The sequence below is a fragment of the Mauremys reevesii genome, linkage group 7, assembly GCF_016161935.1.
Source record: "Mauremys reevesii isolate NIE-2019 linkage group 7, ASM1616193v1, whole genome shotgun sequence".
Lineage (NCBI taxonomy): Eukaryota > Metazoa > Chordata > Testudines > Geoemydidae > Mauremys > Mauremys reevesii.
Window position 1 is genome coordinate 28,939,467 of NC_052629.1, and position 24,765 is coordinate 28,964,231.

Genomic DNA, 24,765 nt, shown 5'->3' on the forward strand with positions numbered 1-24,765 from the left:
AGACTCCTCTCTGTGGTCTATTAACTTGGTTGCTGTGCTGAAAGGCACTGTAGTTTAAATGTGGCGGGAGAAAGTTCTCGGAGCTTTCTGAGAAGGCTTTGCTTATGTGTTTATTGGGCTGAACAGCTAATCCAAAGAAGCAAACCTTTCTGGCAGTGTAGGTTGAAGACTTAGAGTAAATAAATTGTCCTTCCATAGCTGTAGCTCTGAAATAACCTTTTTTTTTTTTAAAAAGAACATACTGAGTGCTACAGATTCAGGTAACTTTCAGAATATTGTTACTGTTGTATTTTATAAGTAAGTGCCCAAGTTAGTCCCACAAGTGCTCTCCATATCAAGCTTTCCCCTAACCATTGCTGCATTACTGAGCCTTAAAACTTATATAAATTGTTAGAACCATATTAAATTAATTCCATTCCAGGATCTCTTGAAATGTGTTGAGCAAAATATGTTGTGTTAAAATTGACTTTCACCAGGTAGAGGAACTAAAAATGCCATTTGGGGGGTTTGTTTGTTTGTTTGTTTGTTTGTTTTTTAAATCTTGCTTCATAGAATTTTGTTATTGGTTGTCCCAGTTGCTAGTGCTTCCTGAATGATAGGGCTTCCTGCCCCCCACACATTAGTATCAGTTTCTCTAATATTCTGACACACTCACTTTAGAGTGACAGTAACTTGTTTTTATTGAGATTCTGTAATTACACAATTAAATATATTGTCAAAGTCTATTGAATGTAAATACGCGTATGTTGAAGACTTTCCAAATTTTAGAGGATAACTAAGCTGTTCTTGTAAAACTGCTAATTTTGAGGAAGGCCATACTGAGATATGCTTTATGGAACACAATGGTGCAGTGTTACACTGCTTATTTGGTATTCATGCATACAGAAATGTACAGAATAACTTTTTTATACTTGTGATTATTTACTGGGTATTAATCTGCCATTGTATATTGAATGTTCAGCATATCCTAAAAGCTCAGTCTATTGCTATGTTCCAAACATAACAATATAAAAAGGTGAAGGATTTACCTCAGTATTTTCTTGTTCCTTTTTGGTGGTGGTTGTTCGGTTTCAGGTGTTCTGTTTCCCAAAGAGAAACATAAAATCATTTTTACTTTCAGAAATGAAACATCCAACCTCAAAGTAAAGGAATAAGTTTTACAGCTTGATATATAATATGCTGTTCACTGGTTTGTAATTCAGTCTACAAAACTGGCTATAAAACCAAATTCTAGGCTAGTAGAAAAAATACTTTCTTCAGTGAAAAAAATACTTTCTTCAGAAGACTGTTGTTCCTTGTTTCTTTTACAGCTATTTTGCCTTATAAGAATGCTACTAAGAGCCTGATCCTGTAAACATTTACTACAGGGTGTAGCACTTATACTGGGGGTAGTCCTATTAGTGTTAGCGGGGGATTCATCCCCATGTTTGGAAGTGGAGTAGTGGTATGGCTGGGAGACTAGTGAGAGTTCAGAAATGATTGCTCCCATCATCTTGCTATTCATGTTTTAGGCACCCAGAATTGTTGTTTGCATAGCTTTTTACCAGTGATGTCAGTGTTTCCCATCTTATCACAGGGATTCTACCAGACTATCAATGATCCTTAGTATACACTGTGCTTTTTCTTGGTTACCTAGCACTAACTTTAGTCTGTGCCAACTTTAGTTAAGTGGCAGAAGGAGAGTGAATAGAGCCAGTTATTTGTGTTTAGTTGCAGTTTCTCCCTCCATTCAAAACTGTAAATATTTTCTAATATTCTTATCTAGACTTATGTCTGAGATGTTCAAAACATGTTGTTTTAGGCTGACATTATTCTCATCCACTTAATAGTGCAGTGGTGGATTCAGGGGGAAAAAAGAATGATGTTTCTAGGTGTGATGGAAAAGATAGCTAATTGAGACAATTTTCTGCAAAACAGTTGAGTAAATTCTAAGGAATGTTCAATTCTCTTAGATCATATGCAATTCACTGACCTAACTTTGTCACAACTATGATGTTTGCTTACAAAAAGGGATGGTACCTCTCAGTTAAGCAAACAGATCAAGCCCTGTCCATACAAGTCTGCAGCCCTTATGCACAGACAGGCAAGCAGTCCTCTGGTTTGTACTTTCATGAGTTTGGGTGGAGGAGCCAGGCCTGTTTTAGCTGAACAACCTTGGCTCAGGTTTGACTTTGCCTCCTGTGTAGCTCATTCCTCCTTTGCCTAAAATGAAGGCAATTCTGCCATTTAGGAAGAACAGAAAAATGGCTGAGCCTAGAGGACTGGCTGAATTATAAAACATGGTTAACTTGGTCAAAACAAGGCAGTTAGAAGGATAAGCTCCTAGTCTGTAGCTTCACTGTATAGTGTACAATACTCAGCACCAGCAAATATTCAGCACCAGCAAATGCCTGTCTACATAACTTCCTCCTCCAAAGCTACACTCACGGTCAATTGTGTACTTGGTTAGAAATGTTACTATATTAGAACAGCGTGCTCTAAACAGAATTTGAAAATATAGTACAGTCTAAACCAAATCTGAAAGTGCTGGCTTACTGTTTCTGGTTCTTTTTATTTTCTTTTTATTTTAACTAGAAAAATTAAAAGGTTTCTATTATCTGGGTTATATGACAAATTCAATACTTTCAAGTCAGATTTTCAAAAGTACTCAGCATTGGCCTAACTCTACTGTTACTGAAATCAGTGGGATTTTGCCATTGACTGAAGTAGGAGCAGAGTTAGGCCAACACTGAGCACTTTTCAAAATCCTACTATAAAATTCTCATGAGACCATAAAATAAGGATATCACATGGATGTTGTATGGTCTGTGTCCATTTATCTGAGGTGAATTACACCTTTTACCACATTACCAAGGCCTGTGTCAGAAATCAACTTGGGCACCATAAAATCTTCCCATAGTCTTCTGTTTTGTTAGGTTTCATGCACATAGGAGGGTACAAAGCTTTTGTATACAAAATGTATCTGATATAAACTTGACTCTTAACCATCAAAGGTCATAAAAGAAAAGCTTATAAGCATGCAACCTGATATTTCTTTTTTATTTATGTTATAAACATGTTCTTCCATAATATTGCTAAAAACAGTAGTTCAACTTTTGGACACTGTAAAAATAACACTAAAGTATGTTTTTCACTTTCAGCTTCTGCTAGGATAGAAGTTATCCACATAAAATGAATAGGGATATGGCTCGTTTTCTTAATGGTTTATTGATAAGATATTAAATAACTTTTATTTTAAACTTCATGCAGGCACATATCTATTCTTTGGGTGCAACACTGAAAGCAACAATTGAGTATGTGACAGAGTCTGAGATGGACTCAGAGTTTGGGCAGGATCTACAGACTCTGCTGGAACAAATGCAAGAAGAGAATCCTGAAGATAGGCCAGACATTGAGGTAAAGTATCCAGCTATGATTTTTTAATTTTTTTAGTAAGCTAACATTTTTCTTACATGTGTATAAGGCATAGAAGATTTTTTTTTTTTTTTTAATTTCATGTGTCCGGGTTGTATAGTTGACCTGAAATGTCTTCTGAGTTAGAATTTTTTTTTCATTTCCTTCATCTCCAAAGTCTTAGCTATAAATGTAGAGAAGAGAGGAGAAATTACTTGGTGGTAATTGTAGTTCCCAGAAGGTTGTACATGTCAGATGTGGATCCACAGTCTCCCATATGCACTATCGCTTGAGACATATGATTAGTTTCTTGAGACATCTACTTTTGAAAATGTTAGAAATAAGTAAGAAAAGAGGGTATTATACTACAAAGGAACCCATATTGTGGCTCTCAAATATTACTTTGAGTGTATACAACAGGGGGATAAGAGAATCAGGCTTAGGGTCATTCTACTTCTGGGCATTTCTGGAGCATTCTTTACTAAAGTACTAAGTACTAAATAAATAAATAAACCTGTGTTTGATTACCGATGATTTTTTTCTGTAATTGTACAGCTGTTTTGGCAAACTGTCTCTGATTAGATGCCTTTTTAACATTCTAAATGTTTGTTTTACCATATCTGTTCTTATTTTATCTGTTTCTAATTGTTTACCAAAGCAATTCATAGATGTGGCTCTCAACCTTTCCAGACACCTGTACCCTTTCAGGAGTCCGATTTGTCTTGGGTACCCCCAAGTTTCACCTCACTTAAAAACAACTTGCTTACAAAATCGGACATAAAAATACAAAAGTGTCACAGCACACTATTACTGAAAAATTGCTTACTTTCTCATTTATGCCATATAATTATAAAATAAATAAATTGGAATATAAATATTGTTCTTACATTTCAGTGTATAGTATATAGAGCAGTATAAACAAGTCGTCATCTGTATGTAATTTTAGTTTGTACTGACTTTTTTTTTCTAGTGCTTTTAATGTATGCTGTTGTAAAACACAGGCCACAATTTAGAGCCATTACAAAATAGTATACTTATTTTTATTTTGAGAACACAGAGTAAATTATTTATAGAAATTAAATTTTAAAATAGTTATCTCTACCAGTCATTCCTAGTATTTCCTATGTCTAAAACTGTGATACGTAACTTGAAACGTGACTTTAAGTATTCTATAGTAGCCCATGCTAGAAATAAATTATAGTTAACAATGTAATATACATACAATATATTGCAAAATGTAGGTCCTATATACTAAGATCTTGTTAAAAAATTCCAATGTGCTATGTATGATAACATGATCATTTTAAGTCAAAAACTTGGTGAATTTATTTACCTTAAATAACCAGTAAATGTTTTAACTTTAATTGTCTATAGAGTATCATCTCATTATGTGAAGAAAATTTGAAGTTTGCTTCCTCAAGTAATATTTGTCGAAATCTATCTGCTGTTGGAAGAAGGGTGCTCTCAATAGAATCATTTGGTACTTTTCAAGGTAAACTTAATGTATTTCAGATTAAAATAACATATTTCAGACAGTCCTAACACGTGAATAGTGAAATCAAAGAACATGATCTGGAAGTCTTATATTCTGTTGCTGTACTCATTTTCTGTTGTTTAGAAAGAAAATATAACCTATTTAATAACACTTGGATCAAAATATATGTGGATTCTCTTTTATTAAGAAAAAGCCAAACATTCAGTGACAATAATAAACTTACACTGAACAATTTTCCATTGTGATTTATGATGACGCTCTCTAAAATTTTGTCCTTTCTGATAAAAATGACGTGCTCAGAGAATCTTGTTTCTATAATGTACTTTAAAATGTGCTATGGGGGCAAAAAAACATAAAAGCATAAAAGAAAAGTCTTAGAAAAGATGAACGATTTAAACACTTTTTAATGTGAACATCTGTTTTTGCATCTAGACAGCTGTGATAACATGTGGAAGGGAAGAGTGTGCCAGACAAGTGTGGGATTTAAATTATACACAAATGAAAAAAACAACATAGAAGGTGATTCCTTTACAATGGAAGACATGACAACAAGCTATCACGGAGACCTTTCTGTAGCCAATGTGGCCTTGAATGCAAGAGAATGTGGTTTAGAGGAAATGCAAATTGATCTGAATAATGAAAGATCTCAACATTCACAACTTGCAACTGAGGTTAGAAAGAGCAAAGAAGAGGACAAGCATATAATATATAATGAAAGATTTGCTAACATTGTTTTGGAGACAAAACCATTTACTAATGACAGAGAGAGAGATGTTTTTAAGAAAAGTTGTTTGAGAAAAATGAAAACTTTTCCAAAGCTACCGCTTGAAGTTACAGACACAAGTAATGTTTTCACATCTCTAACAAACAGTGGACTACTGGCTCATAAAAAACAATCACTAACATATGAATCAGTACCTCTAGACAATAATCAGGTTGCTGCTTCAGAGGGAAAACGTAGTCCATTCAATGTTAATAATCCACCAGGAATAAAACCAAAGAATTACCAGGTCTCTGATCTTCATTTAGATGCATCTTGTGTGTGTACGCAGGTCTCTGGCATGTATCTAGAGGAATATATGCCATCCTTTAGTGGTAAAAAGAAAGCTTCTCTTTCATGTAATCATATAGAAGAATCTTCCCATGCTGCCTCCGAAACTCGACATATCACTAATACATTAAAAAACCCAGATCAATCAGCTGCTGGAGCAGAAGTGGTAAACAACTCTACTGCACTGGAGGACTCTACTGAAACTTCTCAAGGATCAAGTGAAAATTGTTTAGCACATTTTAATAAGATGGCTTCAGTGTTATCAACAAAAACCAATAGGAATGGATATGGGTCAAGCCTAATTAGTTCTCCAGAATTACTTACTGGTGTGATGAGTACAAACAATAATGAAAATCACTGTGGAAGCAGAGAATCAGAAGTCAAAAGTAATGAGCAGGTAGTAAAAACAAAATCTTCATTATATAGTTGCTGTAGTCATTTATGTGGAGAGGAAATGACTTGAATACCATGTGTTATCCACGTTTTTCCCCAAATTAACATAGCTATATAGAGTAGAACCTCACTAATCTGCATGCTTTACATGAATTTGTTCTGTCCCCTTTTCTCACCAAAGATTTGTAAGTAAGGCCTGAAGTAAGGTGTCTTGATTGCTAAGCCTTCATCATTTTAACATTTTTTTCAGGCTGTACTTGTGTATGCTAGTATATTACAAAGTGGCAGCATATAATTTAAATTAAACTCCATTTGTTGGGATAAAGCACAAAGTGTATTTTGATGGATTTTCTTTGGATGTTTGTTTTGGGGTAGGGTTGTTTTTAGGAGGTTCATATGTTTTGCTGACTCACAAAATTCACTAAGCTGTAGTGGACCTTCCAGGCATTAATGAGAATTAGAGTACTTGGGTGAGCTCCTGGCTTTATTGAAATCTCTGACAAACAAGCCATTGACTTCAGTAGGGCCAAGATTTCACTCCTTTTTGTCTTTTAAAGCCACATACATATTTAAGTTTATTTCAGAATTGTATAAAAATTCTCATATTCATCCTTCATTCTAAAAGGCCCTTCTTTATATGTGCTACGTTACATTTCATAATATGCATATATTATATGTGTACATTGACCAAAAATGTTTTGCTTCTATGAAAAGCCAAATAAAAGAGAGGGAAGAGGAAGAGTCGATTCCATCAATGTACTCTACTAGACAGTTGGGGCAACGTTGCCTCCTCCCCCTCAAAGTTCTCAGGGTGGACAAGTTTGGTCTCTGACTAGATGGTTTTCTCTTGTGTCACACTTTAACAGTCATGAGCAATCCATGGAATAGGAGAATTTGTGAATACCTACTCTGGTTGTTTAAGCTTCTCAAGTTATGCTGTGACTTGTACAGAATGAGCATCATGAATGTTCAGTTCTCATGCTTGATTTGCATAATTTTGGCTGGGCTCATTTTTATTTTTAATAAAAAAAATTCTTCTCCAAAGGAAAGATTGATCAACCTGCCTTCTGTAACAGAGTGTCTGCTGCAGGTCTCAACTCTGAGATATCTACCCCCTCAGCCTGAATAGTAGCAAATAACTAACAGATATCTAACTGAAGAGCTTGTGGTGCAGGTAGGCTCCTGAATTATCAAAAAGGAACTCTATGTTGGAGATTTTATACCCTCACTCCCACCCCTACTACACCCACATTGTTCCTGTCTATCAAGATCACTGTGCAAGCTCCATAGGGTTCAGTTTGCCGGGAATTCTTCTGACTATAAACATGGTGTCCCCCATGTTTTATTCAAACCCCATGGATTTTCATATTCTCGGACTCTTGGATAAGATCTGTTTGCTGCAGGTAATTTATTTCAATTTCTTCTGATCTTCTGTTATCACCCATTTATTCTACATACTCTTTAGGGGATGGGGAAAGTCGGATCGAAAATCAAACTTGTATCTTTTTTTCCATGATGAAGTGATTATCAGTTCCTCTGAGTTTCCATGTGCCTACTTTATTTCATAGTCACATTTGTGCGTGCGTGTGTGTGTGTGTGTGAGAGAGAGAGAGAGAGAATGTATAGCCTGCTCATTCTGGACACAGATTTAATAAGTGTTTATTACTTTTCACCTCCTCTCTTCTGGGTGGTGAGTAGAATCCTTCCCCCCTTGAATTCAGTGACAAAACTCTCATTAACTCTCATAGGGTAGGATTTCACCCTGGAAGTTGCTCCAGTTATTCTAATTCTCAAAGGGTAGTGAATATGATCTGATCAGAAATGACAGACACCAAGCTTGCGACAAAGAAGGCCACGGATCATAGAGACGTACTGTAAGTAGAAGGAAGGGTTCTATTGACTCAGGTTCTCAACTTCCCGTCTTAGTGAACAGTCCTACGTAAAACTTCAGGCTCCAACGCACAAACAGTTAATGCTGAAGAGACCCTGTTAAAATCCAGAAGCTCTCCTAGGTCTTTGTCTAACATAGGGTCTAGAAGAAATTCTACTATTTAAGGAGAGGGCCATTTAAACCTACCAAATTATTTCTCATCAAGTTCTAGGTTTTTTTACAAACAAGATGTTGACAAAGGCATTGCCATATGTTCTCTAAGGCATTGTGGCACTGCTCTGGTGACCTTTAAAAGGAGCCATTGACAACTACCTCTGTCCAAACAGTTCCTTAAAGTTCTAGAGTTAAGCTGCCTTCTTAAGCAGATGTTTTCCCACCTACAGACTAAACACAGAGTTGAGGGCTCTTTGTAAATCCTCCTTTTGAAGGAAGTTCTTTTAAAACTTCTAGCAACTGTCTTTTTGTTTCTAACAGCAAATGATTTTTCTCCTCCAGTTTCTGGCACATGGTAGCCTTTGCCTACAGACTATCCTCCTCATTTTAAAAACTCTATTCTTACAGAGTAGCCTGAAGTTCTGTGACATCCTTTGTGCACATGTGCCACACCTGATTTCCCCAGTGTCAGAATTCTTATGTCCTTTTTCCAGCAAGGCCAAAAGAAACTTCCAGATTTCTATATAACATTTTTGTCTTGGTATGGAACACAAAATTTGAGTCAAAGTTTTTTTCATTTACTGCAAGGGAACAAAGAGAGGGTGTGACTCCAATAAGAATGTACTTTGCCAGCTTTTCCCCTGAATAGGAGAATGCTTATGTGAACAGACCTGCAAAGCTACTATATACCAGGCATTATATAATAGATATGCATATGTCTTCAAATGCAATTTTCAACAGAACTGTTCTAGCATCTCCAAGTATTCTCTAATTAGAAAGAATACTATATAAGTCCCATCTAGTTAGTGATTAACCTTGTCCACAATGGAGAATAGACAGGTTTTTTTTTCTTACCTGTCAATAGTATTTTTCCAGAGGACATCATCTGTCTGTCTAATACCCTAACCCTGCTTCCTATGTGCTTTACGGCCAATTGGCGGTACTAAAGATGCTCATTTGCTAATGTCCTGCTTCTCCAATGTATCTTGTCAGGGCACTTAGTGATAGCTTGCCGTTCCATAAATAAACATTTATCACTTCAAGGTTGAGTGGGGATCCTTTATTTCTCTAATCAATTTCATTCCAATCAGGTGTGTCTCATATCTGTGCTTTTAAATATTTTTATACAAATATTATGGCTTTCACACCAGAGAGCCAGTAACAGGCACCTGGAGGTAGACTATTTTGATGCTCAAACATCTGTGTTCTGTTGGTCACTCATATCTAATCAGGTGTGACAGAAGTGAAAACCCACCTAGGTAGAGAATGACATTGACCATTGGTGAAATATCATTTACAGGTAAGAAAAATTGTGTATTCCCAGAATGGTGTTCCCTAGGAGAGGGCTAATGTGTTATTTATTGCCTCATTATGGCTGTTTATAAGATGCCAGCGTATGTTTGCATAATATAGTACTATTCTTGGCCTAAAAGGCAGGCATGGTTCAGATATTTATTATTCCCAGATGTTTGGGTATATAAAACTGGTGTCAACAGTGAATTATAAGAATATCACTAAACATTTTTACTTTAGTCCTTTTACCAACATCATTCTCCTTAGTAGCCAGAAGGCGCATACAATACATACTAAAGAATTTTCACATTAAAGTGAAAAGTCATTAATGCCTACAATATATATTAATCTATAATATACAGTAAAAGCTGTTTTATCTGGCACTTCACCAACTGGAAAGCTCTATAAACCAGCATTTCTGATCTTCATTGAAATGCTGGTTTATAGTCTGGTTGGCACAGGGCCAACATGGGGGTTGGGGAGCGGGTGTGGACTGTGGGCTCTGGGATGGAGTTTGTGTGCAGGAGGGGGTGGCGGATCTGGGGGCCACTCACCTCGGGCAGCTCCCCGCAAGTGGCGACCTGTCCCGGCTGCTCCTAGGCAGAGACGTGGTAGGTGGCTCTGCGCACTCTTCCCCCCCCCCCGCCCCGCCCTGAGTGTTGGCTGCACAGGTCCCATTGGCTGGGAACTGCGGGCAATGGGAGTTGCGGGGGCTGCACCTGTGGGCGTAGTCAGTGTGCAGAGCTGCCTGCCACGCCTCTGCCTGGGAGCAGGCGGAACAGGTTGCCGCTTGTGGGGAGCCGCCAGAAGTAAGCGCCCCCCTGGATCTGGCACCCTGCACCTCCTCCTGCGTCCCAACCCACTGCCCCGAGCTCCCACCTACATCCAAACTCGCTCCCAGAGCCTGTGTTCTGCACTCCCCCTCCCACACCCAAACTCCCTCCCTCTTAATTAACCGGAATTTTTTACTTAGCGGCATGCTCCCTTCCCCCAACATGCCGGATAAAACAACTTCTACTATACCTTCATATTTCTCATCAAAGCTACTCTGATTAAGAAAATGTTTTCTTAAAAATTGAGCTCTTAAACCATTTCTAATACGAAAAGGATACATTTCCAAAAAATTGATACAATTTGAGAATTTCAGAAATGGAGAAAATGAGGATTTTGCACAGACTTATGCATATAAGTATATTGCTAATGGTGCAGTACTAAAGAAGTAGGGATGTTGGATAAAGTTGATATCAACAGCCTAGAGGATTCAAAACTTCTGAAACTTGCGTTGCTGGAAGTCTCTAGTGCTATTTCTGAAAAGCTTAAATAGGCTTTTAAACTTTTTTTAAAATGTCCCACTGAATTCAGTGGAACATAAGCATGAGCATAAAGTTGAATGTACGCTTAAATTATTTGGGGAATTGGGGCCTTAAGTAAAAAAGTTGCCTCATAGCCATAACTAAGGAAAGCAACACTGCTTACCAAGTAAACTTCATTTAATTGGACTTGGTGCAATTATTTTGCTTAAACAAGAGTATTGAGTATTTACTGATAATATGCATAGTGCTCATACTTAATAATTTGCACAAGGAGTAGGGCGAATAAAGCCCTGATAGTGGACTCTGGAGGGGCCTTCCTTTTCTTTCCTGTTTCCCCTCTCTCCATAATGACAACATTTAGGCATTGCATACCATCTGGAGTAAAAGTAATCTTTGTCTAGCAATATCTGGACAACATTCACCCAGAAGAAGTAATAGCAATATAGGTAGAAACCAAGATAACCTCATTATGGAACTACAGGATCCTCTATAGCCAGTGAAACTAATACTTCTAAATAACTATAGTACTTATTTCATCCCTCTTTCCAAAACTGAGATCTAGGACACTTGCCAGGGAAGTGTCACTCAAAAGAATACCAATTAAATAAAATTACGTAACCTGTAACTTGCCTGCATCTTTTCTTTTCTTTCCCCATCCCTCCCACTTCTATTTTTTTCTTATTCTGCCCTTGTGCTTATCTGATTCACTCAGTCACAGATAATTGTGGTATTTCTCTTGTCTAGTATTTACTTTGTTACATCCTTGTCTTTGCTGCCTTTCTCTGAAACAGCATTTCCATTCCTGTGATTCTTCTCACCTCTTCATCCATTCTGTTGTCCACCATTGCTTGCACACACTCTCCTGTGGTAAGCCTTTCCCCTTTGCTACCCTTCTTAAATTCTCTCAACTTTCCTGCTCCAGTCAATGTTCCTTTCTTTCCTTCCTCTCTCTCCTTCTCCCTGCATGTAATGAGAAAGTACAGAATGTCTCTTTCTGCTCCCCTACTAACTTGTGTGTTTCATATTTACTCCCCACATCACTGGAGCCTTAAGGGTGGATGCTATTGCTGAAGATGAACATGGGGGACTGGGCCATCTTCTTCCTCCTTCCCTTGCCATCTATTCATTAGCTCCTCGCTGTGGTCAGAAGCACCTGATATGTGGAGCAGAGAAAGCAGTCAGGTGAACAAAAGGAGAGGAGGTAGCATCAGCTTTCTGTGCAGATCTTTGAGTTCCTCTAGGGGCAGCAGACTGCAAGTATCAGTGAGGAAAGCTTCCTCTCTGCCCTAGCAGCTGCTCTGATGTAGAACAGAGTAGCATGGCCTCAGAGGGCAATGTGGAGAAGTTGGCATCACAGTATTTGTTGACTTGAAAGACTCTCTGAGACCAAGCAGCACTCCCAGACTGTCTGAGAGTTTCTCCAACTCTGGCAGTTTTATCCCATGGCTGAATTTGAAATGTTAACACCTGTTTTCGTTTTAAAGCTCTCTCCAGGAGGAGGTCATAGGCACAGCTCAGAGACTAGTCAGAAGTATCATTGTATGAAGAGGGGAACAAAAAGGGTAGCCAAAAGGGACATAAAAAATCCTTCATACCAAATGTTGACCACTTTTCAAGTGAGGGTCGTGAAGCTCAGTTAGTGTCTTGTTTTTGCTGTCTGGCAAACTTTGAGAAGTTGGCTCCTTTTTTAAAATTATTTTTAAAGAGTCATGTTTTTATGCAGCTGACTCCTCTTAACTATTTAAATAGCTTTCATCAGCTATTTTTTTTTTAAACAAGATGAAGAAACAGAATTGTGGATGAGCTCTTGAGCTCTGGGTCAGGCTCAAAAATACTGGTCATGGCAAATTTTGAAAATGAAACTTAATCAGGTTGGATGACATTTACCCGTAGTGAAGTTAGCTGTGCTTTTTTTTATGCAACATGCTACACGCGGTGTTTGGTAGAGAGAATCTAACACAAGGAAACGTATGTTAAGAGCAGACTACAAAAACATAGGACTTTAAAAAGTTATTGTTGACTGTACATCTCAACAGTTAATACAAAGTTTATACAAGCAATAAAGAATCCTGTGGCACCTTATAGACTAACAGACGTTCTGCAGCATGAGCTTTCGTGGGTGAATACCCACTTCTTCAGATGCAAGTCTGTTAGTCTATAAGGTGCCACAGGATTCTTTATTGCTTTTACAGATCCAGACTAACACGGCTACCCCTCTGAAAGTTTATACAGTTCACTTTTTAAAGGGATGTTTAAAAGGCATTAGGCCAAAGTATTTACCTACCTTGATGGCTGCCTTATGGTGAAAGTCAGTGTACCTGCAAGATTCCAGGTATGAATATAATATGGCTTCTTCTCCCAAGGCTACTGATCCTTGGTCTGATGACTTGCATCAAACTGTTGTGACTGAAGGTAATAAACCTCTGTTATAGTTATGAAACTCCAAAGCAAATATTCATAAATTATAGCCTAGGAAGTACCAGCCCCTATGAAGAACAGTAAATATTCTCTTGCTTTTGTACAATAACACTTTTTTATACTAGGGTGATGGTCAAGTGTAAACATCTAGCTTGATAAACAAGCTACAACTTTTAGTGATACAACATGCCACTGGTGTAAATTAAATTGTCAACAATTATTAAAAACAAAATAATGTTTTTACTTCGAAATAATTCTGACATTTCTGTTGTCAATGTTGTGTAACTTGTTTCACAGAAGTACAAGAAACTTTGATGCAATCTTTAAGGTAAGACCTATAATGCTGCTGTCAAGATAGATCAGGATTTCTGCTTTTTGTAGGCTAGGCAATAGAGCCCTTCATGGAACTATTCTTTAATCCCTCTCCTGCTATAATGCCAGCGGTCCTGTGGGACCCACAGAATCCCAGTCCTGCTGCAGTCTCATGCAGGGCTCTGCTAGGCAATGTCCCTTTTAATTATTTCTGTCATGCTGCAAAGAATCTTTGTATTGTGATAAGCAAAAAGATTTCAAACAGATCAGCTCTCCAGAGATACTTTTTTCCCCTTCCCATGAAAGCTAATTTGAATTACAATTTTTTCTGTGTATTTCAGAAGTTTAGAATTAATTCATCTTGTTGTTGTGCAAAGATTTTTCTATGAGAAATTACCAGTGACATTTATTAACACTAACTGGAAAAAAATGCCTAAGCTCAATGCCTTTAAAATGTGTGCATTTAGTTTAAGGTACTTCTTATCAAAACATCAGTAGATATTTTATTTTTAGAAATGTATTGTCTCATAACTTTTTTTTCTTTGATTTTATTTTCAGGGGGTCTCTCTGAAACTTCTTTTGTCTTGGTATGGTAAGCCATTGAAAGACTATGAACTCTGGGCATTATGTCATGAATGCTTATTTACTCTACAGACTTGCATAGATTATCCAGGTAGTGCCTTCATGACTTCTAAATACTCTATATGTATATTCACTTGCATAGATTATTGTTGAATATATATCAGGATTTTTCACTGCATATACCTATTTAAATGTTTCTTCTGCAACTCAAATGAAACCTGAAATTTTAAAATACTGTGATTAACTTCAGTTATAGAGACTGTGATTGAAAATTTTTAATACACTTGGAGTTAAGTTTCATGCATTTCATGGGAAGACTATATCTCTTTTTTACTGAACTTTTGGTATGTCTGAGGAAGTGTATAGAGTAAAGAGATTAATTTCCCTGGGTGAGAGTCTGTGCTGTACCTTTAACAAGCCCATGGGGACCTCTGTAAGTTCCAGCAGCCTATAGGATTTCATAGTGTTCAGGATCTACACAGAACTGTGTGGTGAGGCCGTTCCCCCAACCATGTCCCCATACCCGAGGATCTGACACGGGGTGGGGGGCGCGGGGGAAGGAATCTTTCCAAAGCTGGAACTTGAGCATTTAAGGCCCCTTTTTACTGCTGTGCCCTCTAGCATAAAGAGCTGAGGTGGGGGGTGAGGATTTCATGTGTGTCCTGAATTTTAGTAGGAATCTTGAACATTTTTGGTCCAGCTTACACTAATGATAAACCTGAAGAAGCTCTAATATAAAGAGAGCTGGTTTGGTTTGGTTTGGTTTTGTTTTGTTTGTTTGTTTTTGCTTTCTGTTTGTTTAAAAATTCTGCCTAAGGATATTGGTTAAATCAGTAGCGAATGAATATAAACAAATCACTAGTAAAATACAATAATTCATAGCATTTTTAGGGTTGTGTTGATTCAGCCATTTTTATCTTTTTATAGTATAAAAATATTACAAAGAAAATGAGCTATAAAAGTAGATTTTTGTGCACTTTAACCTATGCTGCTCTATGTGATTTCAGAACCATGGTGCATGTCCCTAATGTTTGGAAAGACTCCAAATTACTGCATATAATGAGCTAGATTCTAATTTAATATGCCCAACGAACCTCTGCTACTGTGCATATACATGTATCCAGAGCAGCTGAGTTTCAACATACTGATGCAATCTGAGATCTGAACTTTGTCTAGCATTTGAAAATTAAAAACTGTTTAAATAAATATTAAGGTTGTGACACAAACCAGTAAATGGGAGGATATCCTTTCTAGAATCTCCATTTTGGGTCTTCTGCCTTTCAGCGTGAAACTTTTGAGCTGAATATTGTTCACTTTAGAACCGTTCTGATGAGGCCGTGTGTGTGTGTGTGTGTGTGTGTGTGTATGTATGTATACACCTCTACCCGATATAACGCTGTCCTTGGGAGCCAAAAAATCTTACTGCGTTATAGGTGAAACCGCGTTATATTGAACTTGCTTTGATCCGCCAGAGTGCGCAGCCCCGCCCCCACGGAGCACTACTTTACCGCATTATATTCGAATTTGTGTTATATCGGGTCGCGTTATATTGGGGTAGAGGTGTATATGTACACATTATAAAACAGCTTTAGGTTTAATTTGCTACTTAATGAAAAACTCTTTATCTTATTGATTTTTTTTTAATACCCCCTTCCCAGCACAATCTTAAGAATGATTCATTTTACCCATTCTTGAGTCTTTTTTTAAAAATATGTGTATTTTTTTAACCTACTTTATCTTAATTATGGCAGTGAAAGACTGATAAAGTGAGGAATGACTACTGTTTAAATGGCAATAGGAATCTGTATGGCTTGATTAACTGTTCATTTCCAGGCTTTTTAAAAAACAGGTTTCTATAATTAAATTCATTTTAACTAAAGCTTGCTTTTTTTCCTTTTCAAATTTGGAAATGTTTTTTAAGTACAGGATCACATTTCAAATTAAGCTTATCAGATATATGCCAGACAGTACATGAAATCATTATGTGAAAAACTATATAGTAAATAGTACTTGCACAGTGTACTCCATTTTGGTATTAGTATGTCAAATGAGGGAGTTAGGTATATTAGATTTCTATACATATTATATACCCCCTCCTCAGGTAATCTATTTTGATGTTAACTGCCTAACTGCCAGAAGTTCAAAAGAGACCATTGAGGGAGAAACTGCAGGAAATGAAACAATGACACAGATAAGAGCTCTTAGTTGAAACAATGGATGGGCTTTTAATGGGGATGAAACTACCTGACTTTCTCCATCCAGGCTGGAATGGTTTACTGTTCCCAAGGGTGAAGACTGGGATAAAAGTGTATCTAAGGCCATGTCTACACTACCACTTATGTCACTCAGGGGTGTGGAAAAAATACTCCCTTGAGTGACCTAAGTATCGCATCGGTGGCTGACATAGCTACCACCACTTGTTGGAGGTGATTTAATTATGTCAATGGGAGAGCTCTCTCCCGTCAGCATAGAGCAACTACGCAAGCAATCTTACACCGGTGCAGCTGCATCAGTCCAGCTGTGCTGCTCTAAGGTCTCTCGTGTAGACATAGCCTAAATCTCAAAGATCCTAGAAAAGGGAGGTGTTTTGGATAGCTAGAGAAGACGCCGAGGGTGTCAGTGGAAGCTGACAGATTGATAGACACGCATGTGCTGTGAGCAAGCCAGGTTGTTTTCTCCCTGCCAGGAATGGAGTTAGCTGGCCTGAGGGGAATTTACAGTGGTTAATACCCATGTGTGTTGGCCTCTTGTTGTTTTTATTCTTTTCTCTATCTGTTTTGTACATTTGGTGAGAGAATAAATAAAGCTTTGTTTTCAAGACGTTGTTTGTGTCACTGCACACGTCACAGGCTTCTGAAGGGGAAACTCTTACAGTTGCCAAAACAAAGTTGGGGCTGTGTGGTTGGTCTGTGTGGTTCTATCCAAAGTGAGGTGCAGGAAGCCAGACTTGTCATCTAAGGTGTGCACTTGAGAGGCACAGTTTACCCTGGAGCCATGACAGTTACATAGAAGAAGAATAAACTTTTTGTTGGCACATGTAGGCCCACCTAAATTTGCAGCTTAGTTGCTTAACTGACTTAGTCCTGAAGTGCAGTGGAAGAAAGCTGTGTTGCTGGTTGAAAATAAATGCTAGGTCATGGGTGTTCACAATTATTAAAATACATACCTTAGAACTTGCCATATAAATAGCTTAAGGCCATGATCCCACAAGGTACTTCACATTTGTAGACCCCCATTGACTGCAGTGGGGACTTGCATGGGGGTGGGGTTGCCCACACAGCAGCTTGCAGGATTGGGTCCAGAGTTAATAAAAAGATGTACCTCTGGACCACTGTGATAAAACAAATAGCATATGTGTAAAGTACTATATGTGGTTGTGACACCAAAGTATTAAAGTCTGTGTTGTAATTCAGACAAGGAAAGAGTGAATTTGCACATGCAGCTGGAAAAGGGCACTACCAACCTGAAAATCACATTTCCATATGAAAATGTTGAACCAGTAACCCATAAGGCTACTATAACTGAAAAAAATTACAACAAAAAGTTAGTGTGTTTTTCCCCTGTAGCTTCATTTGTTTACTTTGACAGCACATTCAGTATAATCGACTTCACTGGTTTGTTGGTCAGTTTCACTTCTTGTCTCTTGCATGAGAGTGATTATATCACTTACATAGTGCTCTAGGGCAGCTTGTATGGCTCTTCCTGTAGTCCTGCAAGAAGGTGTTTAGCACCAGAGCAGAAGTCAATCTGAAACAAAAGAGACTGCAGGAAGGTGTGTTCATAGGGAGCGAGAGCAATAGTGAACTGAGTTTGTTTGATAGGAACCTTCTTGAGTTTATCCAAAAGACTGTTCTAAACATACGTGATTCTGCTGTGTTACTAATACAGTAAAAGTTGTGTTTTCTGGCACTTTATAAACAGGAAAACTCTAGAAACTGGCATTTCAGGGTACTAGATCTGGGTGGCGCTCACCTCTGTGGCTCCCCACAAGCAGCGACATGTCCCTGCCACTCCTAGGCGGAGGCATGGGCAGGCAGCTTTGCATACTGCCTCTGCCCCAGGCACCGCCCCCGCAGCTCCCATAGGCTGCGGTCCCTGGTCAATGGGAGCTGCACAGCCAGTGGGCGGGACAGGGCAGTGCGCAAAGCCGCCTGGCTGTGCCTCTGCCTAGAAGCAGCAGGGACATGTTGCCACTTGCAGGGAGCTGTCTGAGGTCAGCGCTGCCTGGATCTGGCACCCCGAAACCTCTCTGCACCCCAGCCTCCTGTCCCGAGCCCCTTCCCGCATCCAAACTCCCTCCCTGAGCCCCCTTAGTTATCTGGAATTTTTGCCTAGCCAGCAACCCCCATTCCTCCAACATGCTGGATAGCATGTCTTTTACTGTACTTAATATATAGATATGTAGATATAGATAGATATAGATATAAAGTTAATGACACACTGTATACAGGATACTCCTGTTATAAAATTGATTTTTAATTATTTTTTTAAAAATCAGTATCCCTTTTAATTTTAATGCTTCCTGCCTTTCCCAATGCTGTCCTATGTGTAGGCTGCCCTTCTTGAGCATATTTATAAAGACATCTTTTCCTCCTTCTGAATCGTTCTCAAACCCACTTTCCAAATAATTAGCTAACTAAGAATTTTTGAGGTAGCTCAAGTGCATTTAAAACACCCTCTAAATTTATGTATTTTGATCCTGACCCTACACTGGATTCTAGTACTATGGATGCACACTGAGTCCTTTATTGGGACTTCGATTATTTCCGATCCTCTTATCCTTTATATGTTGCTTCTGGGCTTTGGCCCAGATCTTATGATTGGATACATGCAGGAAGATCCTTCCACTCTTGCAGTGAGGCTCCAGGGTTGCCCTGCATGGATCCAATTGGAGGTTCAGGGCCTTAAAATCTAGACTCCTTGGGGCAAGGACAACATCTTATTTGTTTGTAAAGCACCTAACACAATGAGGTCCTAGTCCTGATGGTGCTTCTGGGCACTGCCTCAGTTGATATAATAAGTAATGCCCCCGCTACTCCAGGAAAGCATCTCTCTTCAGGACAGTACCAAAGGATGTGATTTATATCTTATTGAAAACAATGAGACTTAAGCATGTACTTACAGTTAAGCACAGTTTAAGTGCTCTCCTGAATTGAGGCCAATAACTTTTAATTTCCTCGCTGTTCTGTCTTAACCTGCTCTTCATGGATTTGTTGTTAACTAAAGAAGGACTTTTTCACCATTTTCTCAGAACATATTCAAACTTCTCTCTCTTTTTTTTAGAATTTATATAATGTAAAATTATTACTAATACTTTTTTTCATAGGAAAAGGGTTTATTTGATGCTTTCCCACTGAGACAGAACCACATTAATCAGATGGCTTATCATATCAAAGCACATTAAGTCAGTCTGTGCTTTTAAGATATCTAATGGAGAGAGAGTCTTACTCATCAGTTTTGCATGGTTGAGTTTTTATAAAATGATCTTACATTCTTAATGTTAAATACAGGAAAATTAGTTTCTTGAGATTTTACCTCAGCTAAAATATTTATACAACTCAAGTATTTTCTCAGAGTAGGGCTGAGGGTCTGAGCCAGCAAATGCTTATGCAAGTGAGGATCTTCTTCAGTGAGCCTACTTAGGTAAGTAAAGCTACTTGTGCACAAGTGTTTGCAGGATTGGGCTCTAAATCTTAAAATTCCCAGAGGAGTCCTGCATCTGGCTTGCTGCCAAACATGTCAAGGTGTCACCCCCACTCTGAACTTTAGGGTACAGATATGGGGACCTGCATGAGATAACCCCTAAGCTTATTTACCAGCTTAGATCTAGTAGCTGCCACCACCAAATAGTTTAAACAAACGTTTATGGGAGAGTTATTTGGAAACTCTGTCTTCCCCCCAAATATTTCCTCAGTCTTTATCCCCCTTTTCCTGGCAGGATTGAGACTGATTCACCTCCCACCAATTCCTGGTGAGCCCAGATCCAAAATACCATTGGATTTTAAAACAAGGAAAAATCAATTAAGTTCTTAAAAGAAGACTTTTAATTAAAGAAAAAGGGTGAAAGGAATACTTCTGTGAGATTAGCATGCAAGCTACTCTCACAGACAACAGATTCAAAACACAGAGGATGTTCCTCTGGGCAAAACCTTAGTTACACAAAGAAACCCAATTTGATTCTCCCTCTATGCAAAAACAAAGTCACAAAAGAAAATAAACATAATCTAATACATTCTGTCTCTAAACACTTACTACTTTTAAGAAATGTTAGATGGCTGATTCCTGGATTCTTCACTCCAGCACAAAACTTTTCTGAACAGACAAAAGACTGATTTCCCTCCTCCCTCTTTGAAAACATCTTGTCCCCGCATTGGTTCCTCTGGCCAGGTGTCAGCTTCTTAACCCTTTAGAGGTAAAAGAGGAATTAACCCTTAACTGGTTATGTTTATGACACATGCCTTCAATTCCTTTCCAGATAATGGCCTTTCTAGCTCTGTGTTCTATCTCCTTGACGATATTGCCTCTGCAGTTATGGTCAGCAGTCCCAGTTAATTTCACTTTAGAGGGACCTTAGTTGAGCATTTGTTACATTTAATCTCCATGGTATTGTCACTTCAAGGTTTGGGAGAAAAAAATTCTCTTAGGTTAGTAATTTCATGCCTTCATGTTTACCTTGTGAGGAGACTAGGGCAGATCCAGCCAGAGCTGCTGCTTTTGTTCTCGTCTGACATCACTCTCCTGCACTACATGAAAAGAGACGTTACATAAAGTGACGTTATTACGAAGTCCTTTCTATTCCTAAAGGTCCAACTTTGTCTTTCTTGCTTGTTTTTATTCTGCAGTAATAGGACATCTTTACCTGCAGGTCTGGGTAATTTTATCTTCTTACTTTTTATTAGCCAGTTTGTGTCTCAACTTTAGTTTTTATTTAACTATATCACACACAAACTTAATCAGTTACATGATTCATGAGACTGTTAATATTAAATATTTTTCAAACAAATTGAGTCATAATTATTCATGTTAGAATTCATTCTTCAAAGGATGCACTTTGGTATAGCTATGATTCTCTTGTGACCTATTTTGCAGTGTTTTTATGTTTGGACTGTGTGCTGATTGACTGCCATGGAAATGTTCTCTTTGCTGCTCCAAAAGATGAAGGTAAAATAGTAATAAAAGCAATGTTTCCTCCTTGTTGTGGAAGTGAGGAAAGCAAATATGTTACCTCTTTGGTTATGGTTTCTCTTCTCTTTTTTTAGGATGTTATGATACATTTTATCTGGCTCCTGAAATTGAAGAAGTGGATTTTGTTACTGAGAAGGTAATGTCATATGATTTGAGGCATGTCTGTGAGTCTCTTACATGTGAGTAGTTATTCATTTTATTTAGGGGGGGGAAAAAGACTGCTGCATACTTCTGCTGTTCAGTGAGGCTTGAGGCGGAAGGCTAAATATTTTCAAGATTCAATGAGTACATCTATCATCCATCAAATGTTTGATGTTGCTCTCATGAATAAATAGTTGCTTCTTATGAAGCACTTCTCATTTTTCCCAAATATTGAAGTGTGAACCCAAAAATCTATTTTCAAAAGCACTTTCATAAAGTTTGATTTCTTTTAATCCGTTTACAATGGAAATGGCACTGGAGGCTACAGCATTCTAAATTATTCATTTGATGCAGAAACAAGCACTTCAAAGCTTGGGCTTCAGCCTAGAGTCTCTATGCGAGTAATCTACTGGCAGAACTGTGCTGGTATAATTATACTGCTATCGTTACACTGGTATAACTCTGCGTATGGACATTTACTCTAGAATAAGTGTCCAGGTGGGGAGTTATATCAGTACAATGACAGTAGTATAATTATACCAGTATAGTTCTGCTGATAAATTTCTCCATGTAAAGAAGTCTTAAGGAACTCTCAACCCAAAGATGATGATAGTAATGAAGAGCACTATGAGTGCTACTTATTATCTTCATAGTAGTTGGAAACAACTAAATACTGTTTTTTCTGAGAGAGAGGTCATCATCTTGTGTCCTTCCACCACAATCATAAGTTCATCCAATGTTGGGCACAATATATGGCTTGGTCTGTAGCCCTGGCAAGATCTTTGATGGTGTGGAGTTCCTCTAGGAGCCAGCAGATGAATAGATGTTCCATGGTTTATTTTTCCCTTCAGTCACATGTTTTCTGGGTTATTGGAATAGCCTCACTTCCCCATATTGACTTTTGACCCACCAGTTCTTGTTCGGATGCTTTGATAAACAAAGTTGGGGGATAGCTCCCTTTGATGGACACACAGCCAGCCAGTTAGCTGTAAAATTCCTCTTGGTAGCTGTTCTTTACTTGCTTTACCTGTAAAGGGTTAAAAAGTCCCCCAGGTAAATGGGGGGGGAGGGGAACTGGGCACCTGACCAAAAAGAGCCAATGGGAAGATAGAACTTTTTAAAATGAGGAAGGAAACTTTCCCTTTGTCTGTTGTTCTCTGGGCTGGAGGGACAGAGCAGCCATGCTATAAGCAGCTTTAAGCCAGGTATGATCATAAATCATTAGATCATGCCTAGAACTACTTATCTGAACTCCAAATGTGTAAGTAGATCAGAATGTTTAGCTAGACGTGATCAGGTTTATGTCTGTTTATTTTTTAAGGCTTGTGGATCTCCCCTGTGCTAACCCCAGATGCTTTTTGTTTGCTTGTAACATTTAAGCTGAACCCCCAAGAAAGCTGGTTTGGGTGCTAAAATTTTGTAATTGTTTATTTTAAGATCTAGCAAAAAGCCTGAGTTCCAAATGTTTTTTTCCCTTTTTGTTTTTAATAAAATTTACTGTTTTTAAGAACAGGGTTGGATTTTTGGTGTCCTAAAAGGTTTGTGCATGTTGTTTGATTAGCTGATAGCCACAGCTAATTTCCTTTGTTTTCTTTCTCAGCTCTTCCACCACGGGGTGGCGGTGAAAGGGCTTGAAGGTACCCCACAGGGAGAAATTCCCAAGGAGAAATTCCTTCCTGGGTTCAAAGTGGGTTTTTTGCATTTGGGTGGTGGCAGCGTTTACCAAGCCAAGGTCAGAGAAAAGCTATAACCTTGGGAGTTTAATACAAGTCTGGAGTGGCACGTATTAATTTTTAGAATCCTTGCAGGCCCCTACCCTTAAATTCTGCACTTGGAGTGACAGAGTGGGGATTCAGCCTTGACAGAGGCGATTTAAACATCTCCAAGTTGACCAATCCTTTTCCGCGCCCGTGGGAAGGTGTTTAGCAAGATTGATATGCATTTTGACATCCTTCATGAGTATTTTGAGCCCTGTACACTACCTTTCCAGTCATGTAGCTGTCAGTGATTTTGTTTTATAAGCAGTTCTGTTGCAGCTAGGAAGTTTTTTCCGTGACTTCAGGTGGATAACTGCTGCAGAGTGGCCCTACAGCAGAAGTCCAATATCTTCAGCCTGACAATTGTACCATTTTGATTGTTACCACTCTCCTAATATCTGATGGAGTGATTCTGGCAAGCACATAAAGGCTTGTTTGTTGGTTTTAGACTCCTGTGATGTAGTGGCAGCTTGTGACGCTCTATACCTCGGGGGAACACCCTACATCCCCAAATTCCTACTTGTAAAATGATTGTGTGGTATCCAATGCAAAGTTTGTCATGTCGGGTGTCTTTAGAAGGCTGATGATGCACTGAGCATTGTTGTTACAGTAATCTTATAGGTTATAATTTCATGTGTGTAGTTATGAGGTTGAAAATGTATCCTCGGGGCTTAAAATAAGCCCAGGCAAAAACCCAGCCCAGCCTCACAGGAACAAAGGACGCTGACCTAGGCAGCAACAAAAGAATCTGTTGGATTCTCGAGTGAGTCACCCTTCTTCCTTTGGCCAGTTTGGGACTGCGATGAGGTAATGCTCACCTGACTCTGAAGAGCGAGGGGGGCAAAGCCAAGAGGGAAGAAAGAACATGATAAAAAAGAGACGTTTGCCATGCTCTCTCTCTCTCTTCCACCTACATCTACAGACACCACCACACCAAGCATCTGAAGCACTGATCAAAGGGGAGAACCTGGCTGAAGGGCAACCAGCCAGCCTGTGGTGAGAAGCATCTACATTTGTAAGGGCATTGAAAGTGTTAAGATCAGCTTAGAATGCGCTTTGCTTTTATTTCATTTGACCAAATCAGACTTCTTATGCTTTGACTTATAATCACTTAAAATCTATCTTTTTTTATTTGTTTGTTCTATCTGAAGCAGTTCATTTGGTTTGAAGCATGTCAGAGACTCTCCTTGGGAAAACAAGCCTGGCACATATCAATTTCTTTGTTAAATTGATGAACTCATATAAGCTTGCAGCATCCAGTGGGTGCTGCAACTGGACTCTGCAAGTCGGAGGTTCCTAGGGTTGTGTCTGGGACTGGAGATATCAGCTAGTGTCATTCGGTTGCACAATCTAAGGAGCAGCTTACATGTGTGTGAACAGCCCAGGAG

The 24,765-nt window shown here is 38.6% G+C and overlaps 1 protein-coding gene and 1 long non-coding RNA gene across 8 annotated transcripts in view; one reads left to right on the plus strand and one right to left on the minus strand.

Annotated features, from left to right (window-relative positions):
• The window catches only part of KNDC1 (kinase non-catalytic C-lobe domain containing 1), a 99,992-nt gene that overhangs the window by 26,646 nt on the left and 48,581 nt on the right, over positions 1-24,765 (plus strand). For 4 of the 5 annotated variants that reach the window (XM_039481918.1, XM_039481917.1, XM_039481919.1 and 1 more), the window contains 6 exons: positions 3,250-3,396; positions 4,768-4,885; positions 5,321-6,336; positions 14,271-14,385; positions 21,384-21,455; positions 21,554-21,615. In XM_039481918.1, the coding sequence (XP_039337852.1) occupies positions 3,250-3,396; positions 4,768-4,885; positions 5,321-6,336; positions 14,271-14,385; positions 21,384-21,455; positions 21,554-21,615 (1,530 nt within the window). Of the gene's footprint in view, positions 1-3,249; positions 3,397-4,767; positions 4,886-5,320; positions 6,337-14,270; positions 14,386-21,383; positions 21,456-21,553; positions 21,616-24,765 lie in introns of those variants that run through there. The other variant, XM_039481921.1, reaches the window with a different exon arrangement.
• Positions 932-20,597, minus strand: LOC120369037. Of its 3 annotated transcripts, XR_005582903.1 has the most exons (8): positions 20,547-20,597; positions 17,965-18,041; positions 13,267-13,388; positions 11,801-11,942; positions 5,807-5,955; positions 4,281-4,378; positions 3,453-3,577; positions 932-1,079 (listed from the first exon to the last, which is right to left on the minus strand). It is a non-coding gene; the product is annotated as an uncharacterized LOC120369037 (long non-coding RNA). The 3 variants fall into 3 exon arrangements; XR_005582902.1 differs by lacking the exon at positions 4,281-4,378; XR_005582904.1 differs by lacking the exon at positions 4,281-4,378 and having other exon boundaries at positions 11,734-11,942.